The 26,745-nt window shown below is 41.7% G+C and overlaps 1 protein-coding gene across 1 annotated transcript in view; it reads right to left on the bottom strand.

Annotated features, from left to right (window-relative positions):
• MED12 (mediator complex subunit 12) overlaps nt 1-26,745 on the bottom strand; it is a 4,088,267-nt gene that overhangs the window by 1,922,129 nt on the left and 2,139,393 nt on the right. The window contains exon 22 of the mRNA XM_044054827.1: nt 5,012-5,156. Within this exon, the coding sequence (XP_043910762.1) occupies nt 5,012-5,156 (145 nt within the window). The remainder of the gene's footprint in view (nt 1-5,011; nt 5,157-26,745) is intronic.

Here is a 26,745-nt window from a genome sequence, read left to right as displayed (position 1 = left end):
TATGTCTGGAGTTCCCCATGACACTGTCAATTTCTGAAATACATGAAGATCCAGTTTCCACGGGATCCATGATTTGTCTGCTTAACACATCTGCTAGGGAGTTCTGTGCTCCTGGCAGAAACCTTGCCTGAAGAGTTAGTTGCAGGCTCTCCCATAAAATCATTGCTTGCCTGCATAGAGGATAAGAACCCCTTGCTTGTTGATGTACCACATGACAGTTGTGTTGTCTGTTAGAATCAACACCTGCCCTGGAAGAAGTAACTCCTTGAAAGCCATCAATGCAAACTGGACTGCTAACATCTCCTTCATGTTGATATGTAGATGCTGTAGTCTGGCAGGCCACTTGTCTTGTATCCACTTTCCATTTAGATGAGCTCCCCAAGCAGTGTCCGAGGCATCTGTCGTTAAAATCTGACTAGCCTCTGGCCGGGTCACAGAGAGTCCCTTGTTTAGGTGACATTCCTGAGCCCACCACAAGAATTCCTTTTGAAGGCAAGGTATTATTTGAATGACAGTGTCCAAATCCTGGCAGTGCTGTGTCCATACATTTTGAGATACCATTGCAGCTTCCTCATATGCAGTTTGGCATTGGGAAGCACCAGAATACAAGATGCCATGAACCCTAATGCTTGAAGGACTGTCCTTGCAGTCAGCACGGACTGATGAGATAGTTGATGGAAGTAAAGTGACAGACTCTTTTGTTTGTCCGGGGTTAAAAAGGCCATCTGGGCTGCTGTATTCAGTCTCACACCCAGAAAGCACATGTCTTGAGAGGGTACTAGACTGGACTTTATTTCGTTCACAGAATACCCTAGGCATCTTAGCACTGCTATAACATATTCCAGATGCTGTAGAAGGTCTTCCTTGTCTTGAGCCAGAATCAGGCAGTCGTCCAAGTAAGGATAGATTTGAATTCCTTTTAACCTGAAGTAAGCTATCACTGGAGCCAGAACCTTTGTGAATACTCTGGGCGCAGTAGATAAGCCAAAGGGCAATGCAGAGAACTGATAATGAAAATCTCCAGTTCGAAACCGCAGATACTTTCTGCAACCTAGCCTTATAGGCACATGAAGGTAAGCCTCCTTGAGATCTAAAGTTACCATCCAGTGATCTTTGCCCAGCAGAGGTAACAGTTGTTGTAACGTCAACATCTTGAACTTGGGAATGTCCAGATAAGTGTTGAGGATAGATAAATCCAAAATTGGTCTCCACGTGTTCCCCTTCTTTGGTACTAGGAACAGGCGAGAATAAAATCAAGCCCCTTTCTGATACAGGGACTGGCTGAATGGCCCCTATCTGCAGTAACTGAGAAACTTGCTTGTGAGCCTCTTTTCTTTGTGGAGGAGGAACATCTGGCATGCCTTTGAAAGGGGGCATTGTGTGGAAATAAAATCTGTAACCGTGATGAATGATATCCAGCACCCATCTGTCTTGAGTGATTAAATCCCAATTTTCTTTGAAAAGAGTCAGTCTTCCTCCCAAAGGAGCTGCAGAATCCACTGGCAGCTGAAAAGGCAGGTCATTGGGTCTGCTTACGAAAGGACTGACCCCTGCCCTCACCAGAAGTCTGAGCAGGTGAACTCTCTGATCTAGGCCTAAGCAGACCTTGAGCCCTGCCCCTACCACGGCTAGACCTACCCCTAGACTGGGAACCATAAGCAGGATATGTCCACCCCTTAGCAGGCCAATTTCTACTAAACTTGGAGGCTGCACCTGCAAAAAATCTTTAACAGTCTGCATAGACTTAGCTTTGTCCTCCATTTTCTTTAAAACTGCTTCCACAGGCGGTCCAAACAACACATCAGACTGTAAAGGAGCATCCAAAATCCTGGTCTTAACATGCTCAGCTAAATTCTGATCCTTCAACCAGGCATGTCTGCGAAGAACAGAACTAGTAGCAGCCACCCTCGAGGAGGCCTGAACAGCATCGAAACCACACTGCAAAGAATGCTTACCCACTTGTTCAGACACATGAACCAAATCCAGCAATTCTTTACACTCAATACCTTCCGCCAAAGCATCCACCTTAGATTTCAATTGTGAAAGGAGATAATTCTGATATTGTAGCATATGAAACTGACAATTCAACGCCCTCATGGCTAGAGTGGAAGAAGTATATACTTTCTTACCCCACCTATCCAAAGCCCGTGCCTCTTTATCAGAGGGTACAGGATTTTTAACCACAGAAGCTTTAACACCTTTAGGCCCCTGAGAAACAGTTTCTGGGTCCCCTAGGACTCTTAAACAAATACTTATGAGCTTGGGCACCCTATAATACCTATCAGGCTTAACAGGAGCAGGAGGCAAGGAGTCAGGGTTCAGGGAAGCCTCTGCAAAACATCCTCCACCACATTCAACACAGGAGGAATAGCTAAGGGCCTATGCTGGGGTAAAACAAGAATTCCCTAAGCCTTTTCCTGGAATCAGAGTAATCCTGGCCTTCCCATTTAAAGTGCTCCCTCATGGAGTGAAGAGTCTCTGAAAATGAAAAATCCTCAGGAGGAGAAGCTGTAGGAGTGGAATCATCCACATCAGAATCAGAATAAGTAGGAAACTCTTGTAAGTCTTCAACAGAAGACTCTGAAGCCTGTGAACACTGTTCAAAACTATCAAACTCCTGTTCCACCCTAGGCCTCTTATCAGGCGGGGCATAGAACCTCTAATCAGAGTAATCAAATCTTCTGCCATTTTAAGCATATGTTTCTTAGGCACAGAGCCGAAATGCTAGGAGAAGCCCCACAGAAGCTGAACTTGGCCTACCTCTAAAAGCTTTGGCAACAGAAGGAGGCCCTAACTACCTTGGGAAGAGAGGGAAGAACAGTTACCTGAGAAGCCCCTCAGCCTGGCCTACCTCCTGAGTGGGCACATCCTGTAACAGTAAAGTATCTGCCTGAGACTCCATAGAGACTCCTGTCACAACCTCTGGCTCCCCTGAGCCTTCTAAAGAACCGGCGTCCGGGACTGCGGTTCCTCACCCCTAGGCTTCACTGTTTTGTCCTTGCGCTTCTTGGATGAAGCGGGCGCCGAGCATCCGGCGGCATATTATAATTACAAACGCTTATAACCCAAACACTAACCTAGCACAATCTAGCCTCCTCTTAATAGTGCGCTGTTAAATCTAGCACAAGAGCGGCGACCAACAACGTGGTGCTCAGGCCCTAAACAAGGTATACAGAATGTATGATAGTCCCTATGGGGTATCTGCTTCCCACAAGAAATACAGTTATTCACTTTTTCTGACATCCGGTTAAATACTGAGGCAAGAAAAACCAAAACGTTCCCCAAGGGAGATTTAGCCAACTCTGTTTCGTCTGAAACTCCAGTTTCGGAAAATCTCAGAACGCCAACCTGCACTCGCAAAATTGCTTCTGCATCGGACCATGCGGCAAAAAAGACTGAGGAAATGGCGTCGGTCATGCGCATTAGTACCCTGGCGTGCGGCGTCAGTCTCTAGCGCCCATGACCCGCGCGCTCTTATACTCTGGTGGTCGGGGGACGACTGGACTATACCCAATAGTCAGGACTGCAGCAATGGAAGACGAAGAACATCATTCATTGTCTCCAGCATGTCATACATTGACAGACTGAAGTCAGGGTCACTATACTCAATAGCATACAGACTGCTTACAGGAAACTTGTGCCTGGCATACAGCGCAAGCCTAATGGAAATGCTGCATATCTGCAAGTTAAATGGGACAAGGGTTACTGCTCTAGGGACCTTAACAAATGAGAGCGACATAAACAGAACCTGCTGGAGAGAGGTCTCTCAAATGTTGCCACTCTTCTGGAATAGGCTATCAATTCACAACAAACAAAGCCCCTCTATGATGCTGTTTAAGCGTAGCCTGGATGAATGGATGAGAAACCATAAACTCCTGTTGGTGATTTCACCTATGACCCATCCTAGATACAGGCAGTCATTGCTAACTAAGACCTCGAGTTTAGGCAAGATCCTTTATATTGGGTTTTACTAGTATTATATTGGGTACACAGAGCTAAGCTTATAAAGACCTTCATGTCAATAGCCCAGTAACCACCTATGAACCCAAGAAATATTTCTCAAGCAAACAGTCCAGCACCTGTAACACCACTATTTACAACACCACTTGCAATTCTAAATCTTATCCTCTGTATAATTTAGTCTCAATGAAATCATACTTACAACAGTACTAATTCCCACCACATCATCCAGTCAAATCAAACAAATATCCCTAACTTCTTAAACCTTTACAGTGATCTACAGGTTACAGGACTGAAATGAATACGAGTGGATAACATACATATGCTTTATCTGTGTGCTAATATTACAAAGGGAGTATGTCCAAGAATACTGTAAAATATTACTGAATCTTCTGCTGATGGGCGATTTTACATGCTGCATAGACTATGTTCCATAAACGTGTCTGAGCATAATAAGCTGTAAACACTATAGTGTACACAACAGTGTGAACACCCGTTAAGTTACATAACCCTAAGAGTTGCTCTATATACTGACTTTTAGCTCAGTCAAGTGAACATCATGTGTAGTTTTTTTCCCTGCGTCTTCACTGAAAAGGGGCTTTGCTCAATTGAATTTTCCCAGTACACACAGTAAAATAAATACAAACATACATAAACTTCTTAAAGCCTAACAACATTCAACTAAAAAGCCATCAAAATGATTTTTTTTACAATACTCTTAGCAAACAGACTCCAAGTAGCAGATTAAATACTAAATCGGTTAAGCACATGAATTCCCTGAGATAATAGACTAAAAATGCACTGCAGTAGGATTAATTTAAAGACATCAGTTCCTTTGTCGAACATCTAACAGATAAAGCTAAAAACCATAAAATTACAGATCAATGTTCTGTTCAGTTTAAAGTACAGAATCAGCCCAAGATGAAGTGCTACTTTTAAAAGTAGCAATTATTTAAATTATGCACTGGTACTACACAAAACTCCTTTTAATGTTACTACACATGCAACCTGGATAATTAAGAAGTCATCTCCTATATTGCTGCATACATACGTCCACATTGCACAGCAGGTCATTGAAGCCACAGGTCCCATTGTTTGAGGAGCAGCAGAGAGCCTTCAGTACTCCAAGCCATTCAGAGCTCAAAGATTTGCAACAAGCAGTGAGTTCAGCACAAAGGATGGCAATATCATTCACCCTGTGAAGTACAGATTAAAAAAAATTAAAACACTGGATAAAATGTTTGAACATTACCAACTTATTTTACTGTGGATAACCAAGTTGTATCAAGATGGACAGGTATTTAATATTCACTGTAAAATAATACTCATCACTTACCATCAGTGTCAAAAGAGAAGTAGTAAGACTGCCCTTCGTAAATGGTCTGATCACTTTTCAGCAACCACAAATTATGTCTTTTAGAGTTAAGTAATATGGAAAGTAAAGTGAAGTCCTTTTTCTATGATTTAAACTTGAAATTCACTAGTATGGAAACAGAAGTGAAAACTACAAGCATACCCACTAGGTCAACTATTTCCACCATTCTACAGACACTGATAACTCAAAGTAAAAACATTACATTTCATTCTCTAACTTGAATTAAGAAATTAAAGTGTTCCTCTCTGCGGAGCACCATATTAACAAAGATAAGCAAATAAAATAGTTTCATATCTGCCAGAAAAATGTGTGAATATCTGCTAGAAAAACGTGTAATTGTTGCCATTTAAAATAAAGTCTGTGTGACCCAACTCTCAGCCTAGTGCAATGGCACCCTATTTACCCCCTTCCTTGCTTCATCAGTACAGTCCTGACTTACAATCCTAATTAACCATCCACTGTAGGACTGTTGCCTTCTCTACCAGGGGGGAACAGGACATTACCTAATTGGTTGTTTTACAGTGCGCAACCATCAGACTCTCATCTAAATGACTCCAAGTACATTCAATCTCAGATACCTGCTGGTGTGAAAGAAAAAAGTGCTTCAAGCTTTCATGCTGACGGGCTCCCTCTGGCTTTTGCTAACTGGTTACACAGGTACTGGAAAATTCTAATTTCCTTCCAAACATTAAAGCCAAATCATCTTAGTCCTCCTGTGCCATACCTCCAGCACAAAGGACATGACACAAACCCTGATGTTAAGGGCACATCAGACAGCATAATCCAACATCAACAGGTCAACATTGCCTCTTTTGTCAATTTATCAGACAATGGATCAAGAACAAAACATTTACCTATGTTAGCACAAGGAATGTTCTTAACACTATAATTCAAACTTAGACCCTAAAACACTGGAATGGCACAATACTGAAATGTTTTAACACCAAAACTTGCATCGAATATGAAAGCTTTTGCAAGGGGGCAAACCCACCCTGCCCCCCACCTACTAATTATATACACTAACTCCAAAATTGCACTACATCTGGGAATGGGTAAAACCCAAAACCCAGCTGTACCATTATCTCGCATAATCAGCTACCTCTACAGTTCGATCTAAGGTCTGTAGTTGCAGCACTTCGATATTGTGCCTTTTCGATCTTCTGGGTTCAAAGTTATGAACATTTGACATCCTAACACAGAATTACTAAGGATCCTTTTCAGCAGTACCTTTAAAAAATGTATGGATATGTCAACTATTAATACACAAGTAATGCTGTAATTCAGGACGATCTCTGAAGTTAAGCCAACCCAATAAGAAGTGTTCACAAAGTAGTTTTACCATAACTGAATCCAAGTGAAGATAAGTAGGCACAAGTAAACACCCATGACAGAATACTCTGCGGGACTACTCTCTGTCAAAGAAGGCTTGGCTCCTGCTCCAAATCTTTTGAGTCTATATTCAAGTTACAATGCTTCAAAACATGAGCAAAGCCAATCAGGTGGCTGGGAAAATGTCTTCTGCGGGCACATTTTCAAAACTGCATGCCAAACATAACCACTCTCTCAACTCTATCTTCTGATAGCAATGAACCTTCTACTGGTATTACAATATATGCAGGTAACTGTCATAAAACTGAATATGCCAGATCCTTACTCTAAAAATTAAAGCGAAGGGCACACCTTACACCACCAGTTGACAGAGATTACTGCAACTTTTTAAGCAGCTGTCTGACACAATCTTAGTCAGACCTTCAGAAGGGTAAAATGCAGCTAGGTGTAGAGCAATGACCTACAACACACATTTGCCTCACTACCCAAACTAAAGGGTGGTTTCATAGCCAAAAAGCAGTTGTGCATTCCTAACCAGAACAAAAGAGAACCTGCTTGAAAGAAGGAAATGCTCAAGATAAGCCCCAAATGTGATGGTACCAGGTTGATTACAGCAGTGCAGTACATGACAGCCAGGTATTAGTGCTAGTTGGATTAAAAAGAGGAAAGTGTGACCATCCTTTCTTCCCAATACACCTAGGTCTACCTGAAAAAAGCCAACAGAAAGGACTGTATCACCTCAACAGGAATAATCCCTCATTCTAATATGAGGCCACAAGTTCATGGGATGGAAACTTTAAAAAGGGGAACACAGCTATTTGTGAACTCTAATCATTTAATAAAATATGGTAAATGTAAAATTGCATGTAGATACTATTCATGTTCTAGTATGTCAGAGTTTGCTCTGTTGCAGATTTCTGTGCTTTCAAAAGCTCTGGCTTCCCCCTCGACTTCCAATCTGACTGGCTGGTCAGCCATGCAGCGGGAAAACCAACAAGAAAAATCTTCAGGACTTTCTTGCCTAAAAGTAGCAGCACGTTCATCCTGAAGAAAATAAACAAGAAAAGAAAACACCAAACTATTTACCAAAAAACTACATTACTATGGAAGGGGGGGATGAAGGGAAAGATGTGCCTGAAAGTTATTAGAATTGAATCATCAAGGCAGATTTTGTATTAGATTAGGGTACATCAAACTCCTCCAATCTGTGTGAGTAAATCTAGACTAAGGAAGCTTGTGGTAAATGCTCTCTGTCAGTTCCTTAAAAACAAACGAAGGTTGCCTTGGCCAAAATGGGGGAGGGTTACCACAAATATTTCGAGGCAGCAGTGGAAAAGGTGGAAATGCATAAAGCAACAGTCCCATGCAAGGGAATTTAAAAAAAAAAAGCATCTGATAGTTATTTGCTTTGAAAGAAAGCAAACATCTCACAGGTGCATCCCACAGATGGATTAATTCTTGAAAGATCACCTTGCTCAGTTTCCATTTTTGAGGGTGTGCCCAGAACCTGCTCAGTTTGCCTGCAAAAAGGTCTTGCTCTGACAGAATGTAAGGTGCTTGTACAGTTAAAGTGCTGAAGAACTAACTCCCATGCAATAACAGACAACCTGCATACAAAGTAATCTTCTGGAGAGATCAGGGGATCACAGATGATAATGAAATCTAAAGGTATTCATCACAGCTCACATCTCTTATATTTACATGCTTTGGTCTGTCTGAAGAATCCCACAGGCCTTGCACAATAAAACTCAATAGAAACTGGCACCCCAGGCTAAATATGAAGTGGCTGAAGTTACAGACTGAGTTGGAGGTTGAGGAGAAAAAGGGGAACATGAATTTGGATGTCTATGCAGTCGCCACCAGTGCAGTTACCTTTAAATAAAGCCCAAGATATTTTTTCTGAAAATCTAAAGAATGCAAGTTGTGGATCCATGTGTGTGTTTTTTTTTTTTTTTTTTTTAAAGATACCAGTGAATCTATCTCAAGTATCACAGAAGCAATGAACCCAAGAATACAGAGACACTTTCTGGCTGAAGTCTAAAAACTGCACTGAGAAGCTCCCAGATAAAAATTCATATTCTCCTGTGTCAAAAAGCCTTTTACAGCAGAGTACCTATAAGACATCTTATGAAGACAATCCAGTATAACAGACATAAGGAAGACTTTTGAATATTTATATGGAATCCCAGACCAGTCAGAAGAAATTAAATCTATGTTAAGTTTTTTGATATCTAGGACAGAATTTTGGAAAAAGAAAAAAGTGAGTGCCATTTGACCTACTAAATATGACTGGATTTAGGCAATGCAGAGAACTGATAGTGTGACCCAGAAACAGAAAGGTGAAAGCATTTTCTGAAGGCTTTAGCTATCGAAATCTCATACTATGCATCTTTTGCACCCAATGTTACCAAACGGATTCCCAGGAGAAAGAGGAAACTGCCTCTGCAGGGTCAAAATCTAAAAGTTTAGAACTTCCAACTACAGATTAAGGAAGGAACCATCTAAAACTGGTATCCAGAAGACTCACTTGGGAACCAGAAACATTTTAGAATAAAAGAGACTGACCCCTTTGACACAAAAGCCTTGGGCTGTACAACTCCTAGGGTGAACAAATGCTTAACAATTCACAGAAACAATGCTGTCTGGTTTGAAGAGTGAGAAGGAACTTTGCTAAAAAGGAGGCTTTTATATCCAGTGAAAATTGTATCCCAGCCCCCCCCCCCACACACACACACACGTCTGTAACACAAATGACTATTGCCAAAAAGGAAAGTAGAGAACCAGTGACAGTAAAGATTTTTGACACAGGGAACTGGAGTGGGCTAAGAATGCTAGAGTAGTCATTCTAGAGAGGTAGACTGTTCCATATTAGGAAAAGACTTGTTCCTAATTAATCCCCTCCTGCCATTTCTTACTGAGACCCTGTTTGCCTAGATAAGGCAGGTATTGCTCATTCAAATTTTCACGTGACAAAGGACTTGGGGGATTTTTTATTTTTATTTTTTGGGGGGAGGGGGCGCTGCGACATCTGAGAAACACTCAGAATTATCTTCCCTCTATCACATAAATTATAAAATAAAAATAAAAAAACAGCAGGACCACCACAGCTAATGGCATCAAAAAACGTTAAGAAAAATGTTTTTCTGTATTAACGTTTTTGGATGCCATTAGCCATAGCGGTACTGCTGTTTTTTTATTTCATATTGTATATGCCTGTGCAGCTTGGACCTTCAAGGACTGTTGGTTCAATTTTTTATTCGAATTATCTATTACTTAAACTGTTTAATGACCTGAGTAGCAGATGGAGACAAACACCTCCTTTATCAAGAACTGAAATCAAAAATTCAGACTTTACCTCTTTACTAAAGTTATAGATTATATTACCAGACATACCTCCTCGATATAGCAGTGGAAGCAAAAGTCATTGGCAGTATCTGCACAACCATCCACATTCATCAAAACATGTTCAGACACTTAGGAAATAATGAAATTAACAAAGGTCACACCTTTACGAGGGAGTGTGGTAGGCAGGTTTTCTCAAAATGTCTATACAAAAAAAAACTTCCACTTATTGGTCAGATAGTTAAGTATGCCTAAACGGAAAAAGAAAAACATTACAGTTGTGCAAGTAAACTTACAACGTCAGATGTCTGAATGATCATTGCTGCAGTAGCTTTAGCTATATAGGTTGTAACCTGACAAGGATATAATAGGGGCACCTTCCATTCACCAAAACCGTTAGTCAGCTTGAGCTGAGCAAACTTACAGACAGGTTTAGATGCCAAGCCTTTCACAGCTTTCATGCCAACAGACAGGGAGGCTGAGCCCAGACAAGACAATGCTAGGAACAAAACAAATGTCTACACCCTGGCATAAACACCACACCAAAAAAAAAAAAAAGACAAATGGCATGAACGGAGCATGTGCGGCCTCTTATGCAACACCCTTCTCAACAGCATTTTGACATGAGAATGCACTGAAAGAGAAGGATCCATGAGCAGAATTGTTGAAACGTCCGATAAATAAACATTGGAGGAGTAAGAAAAGCAACAGAATAGCAACTCGCACAGATACTGTAAAACCAGAGAGCAACTAGCCCTGAACTGGGTGCTGGTTATGTTAGTGGAATGAACTAGAAAACGTTTTCCATTTGCTAATATATGATTTTAAATTGGGAGGCTTTCTTTTGCCTCTACTAGTACCTGCTGCACATCCTCAGTAAACAGGTGCCTAAAAGAAATTAAGACCCTAACATCAAGGCAGTCAGTTGATTGGGGTCAGGGTGCATCAAACACCACTGATCTTGTGTGAGTAGATCCACTGTATGAGGAAGCTTGTGGTTATTGCCTCTGACCTATTTCCAAAAGAAGGCAGAACCACTGCAGCTTGGGCCAAACAGAAGTAACCACAATGATCTTAGGGGATTCCTACTGAATCTTCATATATACCATGGATATCAGTGGAAAGGGTGGAAAAGCGCACAGGAAAGGAAAAGAAAAGGCGTCTATCTTCCAGGCCTTCTATTAGAGAGTCCTGGAGCAGACTCTTGCCAGCGGATTGTTCACAGATGAGGCAAACATGCCTGAGGAACTCCCCACAAATGGATCAACTCTTGGAAGACCCCTTGATCTAGTTTCCATTCATGAAAGCCTGCCCTGATCCTGTTGAGCTTGTCTGACGCACAGTTTTGCCCTGATGAAATGCAACATGACTCTAGAGTGAGATTGTGATGTGAAGCTATATCCCAAGCTAACATGGCTAGAGTGCAAAAAGGGTATGCCTGATACCATACTATGGTATTGTCTTCTAACAACATGAAGAGGTCCCGGGGATAAAAGATGATTCAAAGTGTTGAATGCGCAGATTACTGCAAATATCTCTAATATTTACGTGCTTGCATCTGTTCTTGGCATCTCACACACCCTGTAGTTATATTCCTCCTGAAACTACTACCAAAGTAAAATCTGAGATGTCTGTGTTGACTGACTGCTTTGGAGCAGGTAGGGACAAAAGGAAACCCAGATTTAGGGATATCTGTTGTCGCCACAAAGTGATTTCTCTTCTGACAAATCCCAACACTTGGAATTTGAAAAGACAACGCATGTCGGTGCTGGGAACACTGTATTCTTCTCATGAAGAGTCTTATCATGGATATCATGAGAATCACAGATGCAATGAGACAGAAAATACTGAGGAAGTAACTTGCAGTGGCCACAGTCTTAGTGAAAAACCTTAGAAACAGATCTTGATATAGATCTAATTTTTCCTGTGGAAGAAAAGCTATTTGAACTGAGGCGTCTAGCGGACACCTCAGGAACACAAACCTGTGTGTTGGAATCAAAAAAGACTTTTGAATGGAATCCCAGCTTGCATAAGGTAATTCTTACCCAAGTGAGTTTCCTAACACTTTGAAAAAGACTCTGCATGGTGGATAAGCAATTTGTCTAAATATGGAAAAATGTGGATACTCTGTTGCCAGCAATGAACTACAACTGGAGCTGGACACAGTGCAGTGGATAGTCCAAAGGGTAAGGCAGAGGAACTGATAACTTGACCCACACAAATAAACCTGAAGAAATGCCCAAAGTCTGGATGAATATGGATGTAAAGAGAACCTTTTAAATCTAAGGTTACCAAAAAACTTGACTGAAGGAGAGGTAACAGGTTGTGAAGTGACAGCATTTTGAACTTGGGCACTACCACAAACAGGTTTAGGAAAGAAAGATCCACAACTTATCTCCAAGTATTTTCTTTCTTTGGCAATAAAAACATCCCTGAATAAAAACTTCTCCCAACCTGGGAAGGAGGAAACAGTCCTATCATTCCCAGGGACAGCATGAGATGAAGGACAAGTGGAAACAAAAATCTGGTCTTTAGTGTGAGGAATTAATTTTTCGGACACACACACACAGGAAATGATGGTAAAGGTTTACCTGCTGTGCCCCCTTCTGCCCAGAGTAAAATGTGGTTATCACTGCCACGACACACTCCACAATCAGCTACTCAAAGGCCCTTAACAAATGGTGTCCAATTATAATGTGTAATATTAATACTAATACAAATGGTAGTTGTTGACCAAGACAGTGTCACCAAATAAATATAAGCACTCTCAAAGGTTAAGTACTCAAAAAGGAACAGCCACAATAAAAGTCTTAAATATATTTAATAATAAATAATAAAAAAACATGAGAATACTGAATATATATTTACAGTAAACCACAGAGTTCAAATCACAGGAAATATTGAAAACACTTATGGGCAGATTCAGACAAAGAAAAATAATATCCAAGCTAAGCTTCACTGTATTTTTCCTGACCATCTAAAACTACTAGTCTCCACTTACTTAATACAGCAAGGCAGATGATGTGGTAAATGATCTTCCTTGTTGTCAGGCCCAAGACAGAATACTCGATGCTCAGAGATTACTCCCTGTAATATCTAAATTCCAAGATGGTTGACAGAATGACCTCATCTGGTCTCCTGACTCTAGGGTTCTCACACCATTCCCCTTTGAAGCTGAGACAGGAATTTAACATAGTTGGCTACAATACACATCTAAATGTTTACGGCAGTGTCCTGGACCCATGAAACAATTGCAGTACTTCCCCCCCTTTTCTTTACAGAGACTATTTAATAATGGCCTCTCCCAGACCTACTGACGCCAGTTCCATTCAGAAGCGTGGGATGCTATATTAATGTTTAACAGCAGGCTAGCTGGTTAACTTCAGCTCTTGAAACTTTCTGTGATGCATTTTTAACACTAGCAACTTCACAAATACGTTTTGATATTCAAATACCATATACTTCTAATACATTTGAAACATAAGCATCTTGTACAAGTCAGTTGGGTAGTCAAATGCCATACAGTTCTAATACATTTGTAAAATAAGCATTTGTGCAAATCAGTTTCATATTCAAATGCCATACACCTCTAATACATTTGCAACACAAGCATCTTGTACAAGTCAGTTTGATATTCAAAGGACATACCATTCTTTACAGAACTCCAGCTGGCTATGCTGGCACTAGCCCATATCATCATAGGGAGAAGCAAAAAGATCACAGCAAGGTTGGCCCCAGTAGCAAATAAAATCTGTTCCATCAGCTTCCGATTAAGGGACTACTCATGAGCCAAGTGGATGGATATGCTCAAATTGTCCTCTACAGCACTGAACTTCCCCGGAATGTGTATCGCTAGAAGAAAGTGATTGGAAGATATCGCCCATTGCCAAACCCTCATCGGTTCTTGACATAACTTGTAAGATTGGGTTCCCCCTTGCTTGTTGATAAACCAAACTATGGGCATGCTGTTTGGATAGATATCAGTCCATGAGGGTGGCCGTCCTTAAGGCTTGCAATGTTAAAAGGACTGCCCTCATCTCTAGAATGATGATATGGAGTTTGGCCTCAGAAGGGAACCATGTGTAGTCTCCATGGTCAAAGAGGCTTTGGGATGGGAAGATTCAAGCCACCAGTGGTTGAGAGTTCTGCAAATGTTCTTAAGATATACAGGGAAAGACACCGGTCATCATTGGACAGACCACTGCACCACTTGGGTCCACTGTAGTATTCTCATGTGATATCTGTTGAGAGAAACTAAGATGATGGAAGCTCTTGCCATTTGCTGTGTGGATGAAACAACTTGAACAATGATTGTGATGTGCTGACAACCTGGTCCGCGGAAGTCTTGTCTAATGGATAATGTTCAAATGTGCCCCAATGAACTCTGATACTTGTACAGTGTAAAATTTTGACATGTCCCAAGTGACTGATTCCCAGCATCAAACAATTCTGGAGCAAAGAGTCTCTCGCTTCTATAAGCGGACTGCTAGTAGGGGCAGAAATTAGGTCATCCAGATATGGGAGCACTTGGAACCTTTGCAGCATGAGGTACACAGCTACCATTGACATGCATTTGGCGAGGCCAAAGGGCAGGGCTCTGAACTGGAAATGACTGGCTCCCAGCCTTAAGCCGAATACCTTCTGGACTGCCTGTTCATCTTAGTCTGGTAGTACGTATCCTGAAGGTCAATGGATCACATCCAATTGTTCACTCTTAGAAAGTGGGAGAATGGTTTGAACAGTGTGTGATCATCCAAAACTTTGACTGCCTGATGTACTGACTGAGGTGGCTGAAGGCCAAGACTGGCTTCAGGTCTCTAATCTTATCTGGCACTAAAAAGAATTTTGAGTTCTGGATCCTAGTTGGTCTTGTGGGACATCATGGATAACTCATTTGTTTATCAGCTTTTCACTTCCTGTGCTGCCCTTTTTTGTTTTTTAGATGGTGGCATACCGCTCAACTGTATAGGTATTTGTAGAATGTCCAGTTTTTGCCTCATATTTTTGGTATGTACCTCATAAAAAGTTTTTTTTCTTTCTTTTTGGATAAATCATTGGGATGATTTAAAGATTAAAGTCGCTAAATAATGACACACATTTAAGTTGTCAGACTTCATAACCTTCAGAAAATGCATGCTAAAACAAATCCTGCTATTCTAGCAACTTTCTAAGCTTAGAAGAGCAACATTTAAAATATGTCCCTCTTTCTGTTCATTTGTCCCCCCAATTATGTCAGGCTTTGTTCAGATTTCTTGTGCTAAGCAGTTGAGAGCTACAGATAGTGGAACATTTGAAAACTTTGAGTTTGGGGGAAAGAATAGAAAGGGAATCTAACAGCCTCTGGTTATTATCCTCTGCACCCATCTGTTTGTACTGGAATCCAGGCTTTAGGGTGCAAGGACAGGCACCCCCACAGATACCTCCAGAGAAAAGCAGTTGGGCAACTCTTCAGGAGTGCTGATAAGGCCTCTCGGTGAAGGGACCTCTGAAGCCTTGTTTCTGAGGTCCACCTCTGCCTCTTGTATGATGTCCATTGTTAAAACTCCCCCTCTGCTTTGGGAGGGTTATTTCTACAAGTGTCAGGACAGAGCCCTTGGAATTTCAAGAACCACAGTCTCTTTTCTCCTTACTGGCTCCTGGAGAAGGAACTCTAGGGGATGGAAAACTGTACTCCAGCTGCAGAAAGGGACTTTCCATCTTGCTCACTCCTAGTTACTTTGACTAACTTTGGGCCCAGAGTGCTGAGTCATCAAACATGGTATTAATAAAGCACATTTTGAAGTGCTCTGTGACTGCACATAAGCACTTCCAGGCATGTCTCCTAATAGTAATGCCTGTGCCTGCTGCTCTCAAAGCGTGTTCTGTAGTGTTAGAAATAAGATGCATTGCATTTGACAATTACTGTACGGTGGCTAACTGATTGTCTAAGGTTTTCTTGTCTTCTACAGAAGTAAACCCAGACAGGGACTTGGGAGATTTCCTTGGTGAAATTCTTCTGAAATCTAAAGATTTGTGCCAAGTATTTCAGTGCCCTCAAATCGTAGACAGCTGAGGCATACGTCTTATTCCTGAACCTGTCCAGTGCCCTAGACCCCCTGTTAGGGACATGGACAGAACAGCTTTCCTCAGTCAGCTCTTTCTTGCTGGCTGCTACCACTACCATGGAATCCACAGCAGACCTTCTGCTCCAATCCTGGTGAACTTTCAGGGAGACCAACTATTTATCTGGCTTAAGGGGAACTGGGTCAGTCACATCGGTCTCCTTCCAAGACGGTTAAGAAATGAGGTCCACCATCTCACCTGCAGGTGAAACTACCCAAGATGTAGCAGAGTCTTTGTCAAAGGCCTAGAGGAACACTGACTTCCCTAGGGCGGGGGCTTCAAAGTACCATCTGCCATTCTGTCGCAGTAACAGAATTTCTCTGAATTAGAAATCCTCAAGGGGAATTGGGAGGACCCCATCCCTGTCATCAAAATCTGTATCCTCTGTGAGTGATTCCTGGGGGGAGGCTCTCAGAGAACACAGGAGTGACTCCTAGGTGAGTCTCTGTGCTTCCTTTTACACATATGCTTCGGAAGAGCTTCTCTGGTGGGGTGTTGCAGAAAAGACTCAGAAGAGACTTGTAATTTCCCTAAGGGAACAGACGAGGCTCATCAGGTCTGGCTGTCTCAATGTGCACCAAATGAGGGGGATCAGGACGCAGAGGCATTCTCTGGAGGGGGAATGGATGGAGCAGAGCAGGGGAGAGTAGTCCATATCTCCAACTGGTATCTCGTGACTGCAGGCCACATATTTTTTAAAACCAGAAAATTTATTCAACATATTTTAGAATTTCACAGAATATCATTAATGTAACACAGTTCAATTAAAAAATACCAAAGATATAAATACATACACACACACACACACACACATGTGTGAGTGTCTGTACAATGGATATTCTTAACGCCTTTTTTTTTTTTTAGCTTAGAAATCTGGGAATATAGACATTATAGCTACAAAAAAACGGGGATATGGTAAAGGTTGCATGACTTTAGGGAACAAAGTGAAAAATCAGATTGAATCAAAATATTCTTACTAAACTTCACCCTTCCCTGAGCAGCGAGATTCATGTCAGTCTCAAATCAGATTTGAGGCAATGTTGGGCTTGGGTGAATGGAAGACATCATCAGATCTATCTGTTGCTAAAGGCAAAAGTGGAGATTCAAACTTTCAGGAAGGAAAAAAGTGGCTGCCAGAGTTGGGGGGGGGGTGAGGTCCCTCAAATAGTCATCCTGACTTGGACAGTCCTTGATTTTGGGAGGGGGGAGTCAACTTCTTTTTGGAGCCCCCTTGATATTTCTTCTCAAGTCTGTTTACGTGCATTTGCAGAAAGTATTATTTTGTTTTTTAAAAAACAACTGCATAACCTTAGAAAATTTGGAAAAGAAGGTCTGGAAAAACAGAAATTCCCTGCCTCAACTTACCCTATTCAATATACTTCTGATAACTTCTCTAACAGAGGGAGAAAAAAGTAAACCTCTATTCAAAGGTAAATGTAAAATCATATTTTCACATCAAGGAGAACACAGTCAGGCAAACTTCCTCAAAACACTACCAGTGGCCACAGCCCTAGAGGGATCAACTCAGTCATACACACATACTGCAAAGATTGAGTTATAATATGAATGATGGAAAAAAACAAATTATTTAAAGCAGACTTTTCCTGACAAGAAGAAAAGTACAGTTGTGTACACTTACCATAAATGTAGATGTTTGAGTGTATTCACTGTTGCAGTCATCACATTTGGGTTATCTGCTTGCAGTAGCCCTCAGTCGGCCTTGATTATCAAAGTCTTGGGTCCTGTGTCGGTTGGTGTCTCATCTTCCATGATGTCAGGTAGTCAGGGGTATAAAGCATGCAGCCGATGCCATTACATCAGTTTTTCTTTCCCAGGATGTCAGGTGGCCCCATAATTCTAAGCAATTATATACAAGGTTGCACCGCCAACAAAAAGTATTAAGCATGGTAAACAAGAATAGAGGTGAAGTCAGGGGGGCTGGAGGGAGGGTAACCAGAAATGCAACAGTGAATACACTAACATCTACATTTACGGTAAGTGTACACAACTGTACTATGTTCTTCATGTTTCACTGTTGCAGCCATCACGTTTGGGTAGATTCCCAAAGCTAAGGATGTGAGAAGGTAGTTAGATAGCATTAGGACCAGCTATAAAGGCCCTGCAAGACTGCAGTGGCAAATCCAGCTCTGGAATTAGAAAAATTTGACAAGTGGTAATGCTTAGTGAAGGTATGTACAGAACTCCAGGTAGCAGCTTCTAGGATGTCCCTGGTAGGGACACCTCTGAGAAAGGCTGTATAGGTAGATGCAGCCCTGGTTGAATCTGGTCTTATCCCCATGTAGGGTAGGCTTTCCATGATGCTTATAGCAGAAATGAATGCAATGGCCTATCCACTTAGAGATGGTTTGCTTTGAAATGGCCCTCCCCTCTACCCCTGCAGCAAATGCAACCAGCAGCTGTTTAGATTTCCTGAAAGGCTTAGTCCTGTCCAAGTAAAATCGAAGTTGTCTCTGCATGTCCAAGGAGTGCAGTATTCGTTCCCCTTTGTTCTGTGGATTAGAAAAGAAGGTTGGCAAATGAATAGACTGATTAAGGGTCACACTGGATACCACCTTGGCCATGAAGGAGGGATTGGTCCCAAGGGACACCCTGTCAGCAAGAAAGATGATGAAAGGCTCCACTGCCATGAGGGGCTGTAATTCAGACACCCTTCTTGCTGAAGTGATGGCTAAAAAGAAGGCTGTTTTCCAAGAAAGGAATTTCAACTCTGCATTTGCAGCTGGCTCAAAGGGAGGTAGAGTGAGCTTTTCCAATACAAAGTTAAGGTCCCAGGCTGGAGTAGGGGCTCTCCTGGGTGGTCTTGCGTTTTTGGCCACTCTGAGGAATTGCTTCAGCAGTGGATGAGAGAAGAGGGGTGGGTTCTGTGCTGTAATGAGCTGAAATGGCTGAGGCATGAATTTTGATGGAGGAAAAGGAAAGGCCCTTGTGAAGCATCTCAGTTAAGCATTGAAGAATATGGGGTAAATTGGGCACTGCTGCGCCAATCCCCTGAGTTTGGCTCTAGGAACAGACTCTCTTCCATTTTTCAGAATAGGATTTTCTAGTACTAGGCCTCCTTGCCTCCAGGATGACATCCATCACTTGCTTACTGAGGAATGGTAACGGAGAGATCAGGTAATTAGCCAGGCTGCAAGGTTCAGGGTTTGAAGTTGTGGGTGCAGAATCTGGCCCCCCCTGCTTGGACAGCAAGGCAGGGGTCTGAGGCAGGTGACATGGTGCCAGCAGTGAAACACTGTGCAAGAGGGGGTACCAGTGTTGGCATGGCCAGTCTGGTGCAATCAGCATTGTCCTTGGTTTGTCCTGTTTGATCTTTAGTAGTACTTTGGAGAGGAGAGGCAGAGGGGCAAAGGCATAAACTGATAGGTTTTTCCAGGTTAAAGAGAGGGCATCCACTTTCCAAGCTTGTTCGTGAGGAGTCCTTGTGCAGAATTTGTCCAACTGGTAGTTCTGGGGGGAGGTAAAAAGATCTATGTCTGGGCTCCCCCATTTGTTTCTCAACCTGCTGAATACCTTTGGTTCCATTTTCCACTCGTGTGGGTCTATGAGATTTCTGCTTGTCGTTTGCCAGTGTATTTAGCTTCCTGGCAGGAATTGAGCCTGTAGGTGCACTTGGTAGCTCAAGGCTGTATTCCACAGAGCCATGACTAGTCTGCAGAGAGGGTATGAGTGGGTTCCACCTGCTTGTTTATGTACCACATAACAGTGGTGTTTGTCCATCTTTGCCAATAATTGTCTTGGAAGAATGTGGTCCTCGAAGGCTGTCAGAGCATTCTGTACAGCTAACATTTCTTTTGATTGATATGCAAGTGCATTTGATTTGGGTTCCATTTGCCTTGAATGCACTGCCCTGCCAAGTGAGCCCCCCATGCATAGTCTGGTGCGTCTGTTAGGGTTTGGGGGGCAGGGAGTACAGTGAATGGCAGTCCCATGTTTTGGTGGCAGGCCTCTGCCCACCAAAGGAACTCTATCTGTAGACAAGGTATGATAGGAATCACTGATTCAATATCCTGAGAATGTTGACACCATAGGCTTTTTAGATACCATTGTAGTTTCCTCATATGCAGTCTTGCATATGGAATTAGTAGAATGCAAGCGGCCATGAACCCCAGGGCTTGCAGTATTTTCCTTGCAGATAGCTGGGTCTTTGTGGCCAGTAGCTTGAAGTAAACTGTCATTTGAATTTGTTTCTCTGGCGTGAGGTAGGCCATCTGGGAGGTTGTATTCAAGCTTGCTCCCAGGAGTACAACTTGTTGGCAGGGCACAAGATGTGATTTCTTTTTGTTTATGGTGTACCCCAGAGATGTTAGCAATTTCTTTACAAATGACAGATGATTTAATAGTATGTCCTGGCTTTCTGCCTGAATTAGACAATCATCCAGGTATGGGTATATTTGAATATTTGCCTGCAAAATGCAATGACTGGAGCTAGGCACTTTGTGAATACCCTGGGCGCAGTAGATGAGCCAAAGGGCAGTGCACAGAACTGATAGTGCATGAAGCCTGCTTTGAAGCGTAGGTATCTTCTGCAAGATTCCCTTATTGGGATGTGCAGGTAGGCTTCCTTTAAACCCAGTGTTGCCAACCAGGCATCTTTGCCTAGCATGGGAAGCAGCTGACGAAGTCAGCATCTTGAATTTTGGGATTACCAAAAATGTGTTTAGGATAGACAGGTCCAGGATAGGACGCCAGGAATTGTCTTTTCTTGCTACCAGGAAAGGTCTTGAGTAGAAACCTTGTCCCCATTCTTCTTCTGGGACAGGCTGAAGAGCCCTGATGCTTAAAAGAGAGAGAACTTGCTTTTGAGCCTCTGCCCACTGATTTGGGGGTAGGTCTGGCCAACCGTTTGGGGTAGGTAAAGAGTGGAAGTGGAATCTGTATCCTTGGGAAACTATATTTAAAACCCATTTGTCCTGGGTAATGAGTTACCAATTTTTTGCATGCAGGGCAATCTTTCCCCCTACAGGAGCAGTCAGTTGAGCAGGGCTTGAAAGGTTTAAAGTTAAGTCATTGAGACAGTTTACCATGGGGGGAGGGTCTTACTACTCCCTGCTTTGGAAGTGGGATTCCCCCACATGCTTAGGCCCATGAGTACCTTGTGACTGAAGCCTGGGTGTTTCTGGTTCTGGGTTTGGACTAAGAAGGCCTTGAAGAGGCAGGAAAGGACCAGTTCTCCGAGGGCCAATGCCTACTAAATGTGGGAGGCTGTACTTGCAGGAAATCTTTAACAGTTTGCATAGATTTAGCTTTTTTCTCCATCTTTTTAAGTACTACTTCTGCTTTGTTGTCAAACTGGCGGTCCTGGTTTAAGGGAGCATCCAGTAATTTAGCTTTAACATGATCTGGCAAAGATTGCTCCTTAAGCCAGGCATGCCTTCTAAGTACAGACCCAGTGACAGCAGCCCTGCAAGATGCCTCTAATGAATCAAAGCCACATTGCAAAGTATGTTTTCCAACTTGTTCAGCAGAATGCATTAAATCCTTTAAACCTTTATTTTCAGCACAGTCTGGAATCAACATCATTTTCTGTTTAAGCAATCCAATAATATGCTGTTGATACTTTACATATGAAACTGGCAGTTTAAGGCCCTAATGGCCAAAGTTGCGAAAGTGTATACCTTTTCTTACCCCATCTATCCAGCACCCTGGAATCTCTATTAGAGGGGGTAGGATTTTTGGCAGTAGTAGCCTTAATGTCCTTGAGTCCCTGTGAAATGGTCTCAGGATCCGCAGTAGGATTTTTAAAGAGGAACTTGTGAGAGTCAGGTACTCTAATACCTATCAGGTTTTCTGGGAGCAGAAGATAAAGAGTCAGGGGCCATGCTAGATTCAGAGAAGGCATCATCTACAATGTCCAGTACAGGAGGGACAGCTAAAGGCCTGTGTTGAGGCAGGAGCAAGAATTCCCTAAGCCACTTTTTGGAGTCAGAGTAACCCAGGCTTTCTCAGCGGAAATGCTCCCAAAGAATATGCAAAGTTTCACCAAAAGAGAAATCCTCTGCAGGAAAAGCAGAAGGAATGGAGTCCTCTGCATCAGAATCCTCATAGGTAGAGAAGGGTAAAGCCTGGTCATCGGAGAAAACAGAAATTTCAGAGTCCTGATCAGAAGGAAAATCAGTCCTAGGTCTCTTACAGGGGGAAGGGTGGCTTTCCCTGATTAGAGTAATAAGGTCTTCAGCCATTCTTATTTGTTTTTTAGGCATAGGGGCTAGACCATGTGGTCTCGGTTTTCTAGGCATGGATGGAGTTTTAGGCCTTGAAGAAGAAAATGGCATCGCTTTAATATGCAAGACCGTAGGCCTGAATACACCCTCAGAAGCTGGTGCCTGCACAGCGGCTCCAGACCCATCCAAGGTAGAGACATCCGCAGGTTCCACAGTCAAAGCACCACCTCACGGCATACCAGACTCCGAATGTGTCTCAGCAGAGGTCTGCGAATCTGAAGTAGTGGGTATCCGGGGCTGCGAAAGCACCTCACTGAGTACCGGCGAACTGGCAACTAGCTTAGGAGAAGCATCGTCGGCAGCTTTGGACCTATGCGGTCCGTCTCTGTCTTTATATTTGCATTTTTTCAGAATGTCAGTAGTCGGGTAGCTTACTGAAGCTATTTCTGGCTAATTGAACTGAGTACCAAAATATTTAGATGCATAAATGAACAGACGATGAATAGTATGAGGTTTGAATAAGGCAGAAAACTGACAGCAAGGTATGTTGTGGTCTGGGCCTAAGCAAGGAATGCAGTAGGTATGAAAATCTGTATGAGGTATTTGCTTTCCACAAGGAATGCAATTGTTAACTTTCACTGACATCGGTTTAGAGCAAGAAAAAGGTTCCCCAACGGGGTACTTAGCTTAGTTGAAGACTTCGGATCTGAAACTCGAAAATGAAAATTTCAGGAGTCGGCCAACCGGCACTTGCGAACTGCTTCTGCTTCGGGCACCACACGGCAAGAAAGACTGATGTAATGGCACTGGCTGCATGCTTTATACCCCTGACTACTTGACGTCATGGAAGATGAGACAGCAACCGACGCAGGACCCAAGACTTTGATAATCAGGCCGACTGAGGGCTACTGCAAGCAGATAACCCAAATGTGATGACTGCAACAGTGAAACACTAAGAACCATCTACAGACAAAAGATTCATCATACTTTAACAACTAGTCAGAATAAACTAACACACAAGCATGACAATTTAAAATTCCGAAAATCAAAGTTGCAGAAGCATACACCCCCCCCCCCCTTCATATTTATCAATAATCTTTTCATCTTTGTCGGACAAAATTGGATTGGAATTAACCAAATATTAAGCAACAAAAGGACTAAAACTATAGCTGTTGGGAAAAGTGTATAAAACGTTAAGACTGACAACCTTCATTCATTCTACCTGTCTCTTTAGGGGCAGCAGGTTGATTGCTGAAAAATACAGGGAGTGACGCACACATCCTCCAGAGCTGACAGCACTGGGGGAAGTATATGAAAGTTCCGTAAATTCCTTCTGTAATGGGGATTGAAAAATCTCAGTGCTCTCCCCACTGACAACACTGGCACTTTCTGGAAACAATTTCAGAATGAATGTACGTATGTATATTCAAAATAATTCGTTTTACAATAAATATATGTGAAACATTTACAGAAATCGCGTATAAAAACATGTTAGAAAAAAGCATTTAAAATCGGAGAGCTGACCAAGTTGATACAACTATTTTCTCAAACTGATGGCAAAGCTACTCCTGGAGCTAATAGTGAGGTTGACATTATTCCTAGTTACCAGAAGCAACCAGCTTTAGCCAATAGTGGAACAAGCAACAGCGGAACGGTTTCCTAGGCTGTCAGATCATTTTCCCCAAGTTTTTATTCCATGAAAAAGTACAGTTTATGAATGAGTCAATCGCCTACTCTAAAAGAACAGCAAGAAACAACACGTATCAGTGAACGTGATAGGGTTACAGAAAGGTGGCTAAATGCTGCTGATATGGTTACAGACACCAGTAATGACAGTAGTCCCCTCCTACCAAGGTATGTTAAACCGGCTAAAACATAGTTTGCATAAGTACCACTCATTATTGCTAGACAATTTATTTTTGCGAGAGAGCACAGTGAGAAAGCAGGTACCTAGCGGACATAGTATTCAAGTACCCTAACAATGTGATGGAGGGTTTGAATTTTCACAAAGTAATCATGGAAATTTTTAATAATTGTGGGTTGGGAATTATGCATGCTATTACCAAAAACAATGAAAACCTGAATTTCTATACAGCAAGACATTGAGACTAAATAATTCATTAGAAAATTATTTACCATTTACTACCAATGACTATAAAACAAATTACTTTATTTTAAAAGATGCTAATAGATGTTATAAACCCCCCCCCCCCGCAAAATAGGGAAACTGGAAAGACATCAAAGGGAGTATTTGGAAATGAGGGTTTACCCACTATTTAAGGAGAGGTTTAAAGTACAGATTAATCTCAGTTAATAGGCTAGTAACAATAGACAAGCCTTAGGTGATGAGAACACCTACTCATATGAACCATATGAATGATGGGGATACAGAAACTTTGACAATGGGGAAATAGATATTAATGACCCTTTACAGTCCCGTCCCCCCAGGAGGTCCAGATGGATAAAAAAGAAAAAAAAATCATCAGAACACACACTCAAACCAAGGGCCAATACAAGAGAGGAACTGGTACAAACCCAGACAGTGGAGAGGGCAGAGATGAGGCATAATAGATTAACCCCTTTATAATCAGATTCAAAATGAACAGAGAGGGTTAACAAGTACTAGTACTATCAACATAGATGGGGTGATGCATTTTCAAGACATTGTTCAAAATTTTTTAATTACAATGGTTTACAACTCCACTCTATACATTTTTTTTTTATAAATGGAAGAGTTAACTGTTGTACCTACTGCGAGTACTGATATTAATGATACTCTCATGGATTTGAAGTTGTTTACATGCAAGTTAAACCTTGGTGTTAAGGTGATAAAAGGGGTGGGTTGGCTACTAAAGGTACTCATAAGAAAAGTGCTTACAACCCTCCGTTGCATCCAATATTGCACAATTTTGATGCCTTGGTTGAGACTGAAATTAGGCAGTATGTTTAAAAGAAAAAAAAAGAAAGAGAAAAAGTACACAATTTAAACAAGGAGGAATAATTACTATTGAAAGAATTGAGTAACAATTCTACAATTAGAATTATGAACCCTGATAAGGGTGGGAAGGATTTTTTATAATGTACAATTGGACATATGTGGACAAAATGCTGAAACTGTTACATAGTGATGAAAGGTACACCCAAAGTATCAAGGAACAAAGTTAATGTTGCCTACAGAAACACTGATCTCATTTTGGAAGACAACTTAATTCAAGGGTTTATAGACGGGAACCGGTTTGAATTTTTCACGGTTCATAGCCCTGTTGTTCCATCTATTTTCAGTATACCTAAGGCCCATAAAAAGTTTTCAGACCGCCCTCCCCTTAAGGCCTACAGTTAAGGCTGAAGGTTCCAACACTTACCGTTTGGTGGTGTATGCAGACAGAAAATTAAAACCTTTTTTAAACTACACCAAAACATTTTATCTGATTCTTAGAATATTCTGACTAAAATCATCACTGATTTGTATTCTACAACTAACTATATGGTTTGTTACAATAGACATTGCTGATTTGTTTTCAGTGATTCCACAGACTTTGGAACTGTAGTGGTTTGAAAATGTGTTGACAGATTGTGATTTTGTGAACGCAACAGAAGTGAAACTCATGGCTGAATGCATGGAACTGGTTTTTAGGTAGCAACTTCATCCATTTAGATGGGGAGTTTTTTAAACAAACTGAGCAGAGTGGCAATGGGTGCCGCCTCTGCCCCCATGTTTGCTAATATGGTTTGATACACTGGGAACAACGTTTTTTGTTCAAATCTAGATTTTTTTCAGTACATTTCCCTTTATCTGAGGTTTCTGGATGACAAATTTTTGATTTGGAATGCCCCAATACAAGAATTGAAGGGTTTCTGTTGCGTACTAACAAGATTAATGATTTTTTTTCAAGTTCACATCAAACTATGGGCTTAATTAGATTAATTACTTAGATGCAAGTATCAAGAAGGATCTAGAAAGTTCTAAACTAGTTATTTTTGATGAAGTTCAGTGGATGGACAAAAGAGCTTAATTTTTACTATTTTGTTAACTTACATGCTGTTCATTAGAGAGTTTATTTACCCGCTTTTGCCTGCTTCTGTGGACCTGGATGGCTTTTGTTCCTTTGGTTACTTGTAACGTTCTAAGTCTGTTTTAAGGTTATACAGAAAGGAATATTTTTTAACTCATCTACATTACAGTAGTGAAGATCGCTCACATCAAAACAAGACTATAGTTAAGGGGCAAATGGTAACAGCTGCATGAATGGCATCTCGTTATGATGATTTTGTACATGAATTAAACAAAAGTAAGTATTTTTGGAGCGTGGCTATACACCCCAATTAGTAAATGGTGTAGCAACTGAGGTCCTACAAGGATGGGGCACCAAATATATCCCCTAGTTGGGAATTAAGGACACTGGTTTGGGGTCAGTTTCCGAGAGTACGGTAACTGATATGGACTACAATAGATCT

This window comes from Protopterus annectens, chromosome 13.part0, assembly GCF_019279795.1.
Source record: "Protopterus annectens isolate FY-2018-M chromosome 13.part0, PAN1.0, whole genome shotgun sequence".
Taxonomy (NCBI): domain Eukaryota; kingdom Metazoa; phylum Chordata; order Ceratodontiformes; family Protopteridae; genus Protopterus; species Protopterus annectens.
The sequence above is the reverse complement of the archived record's forward strand: the minus strand, read 5'-3'. Positions and strand labels throughout refer to the sequence as shown.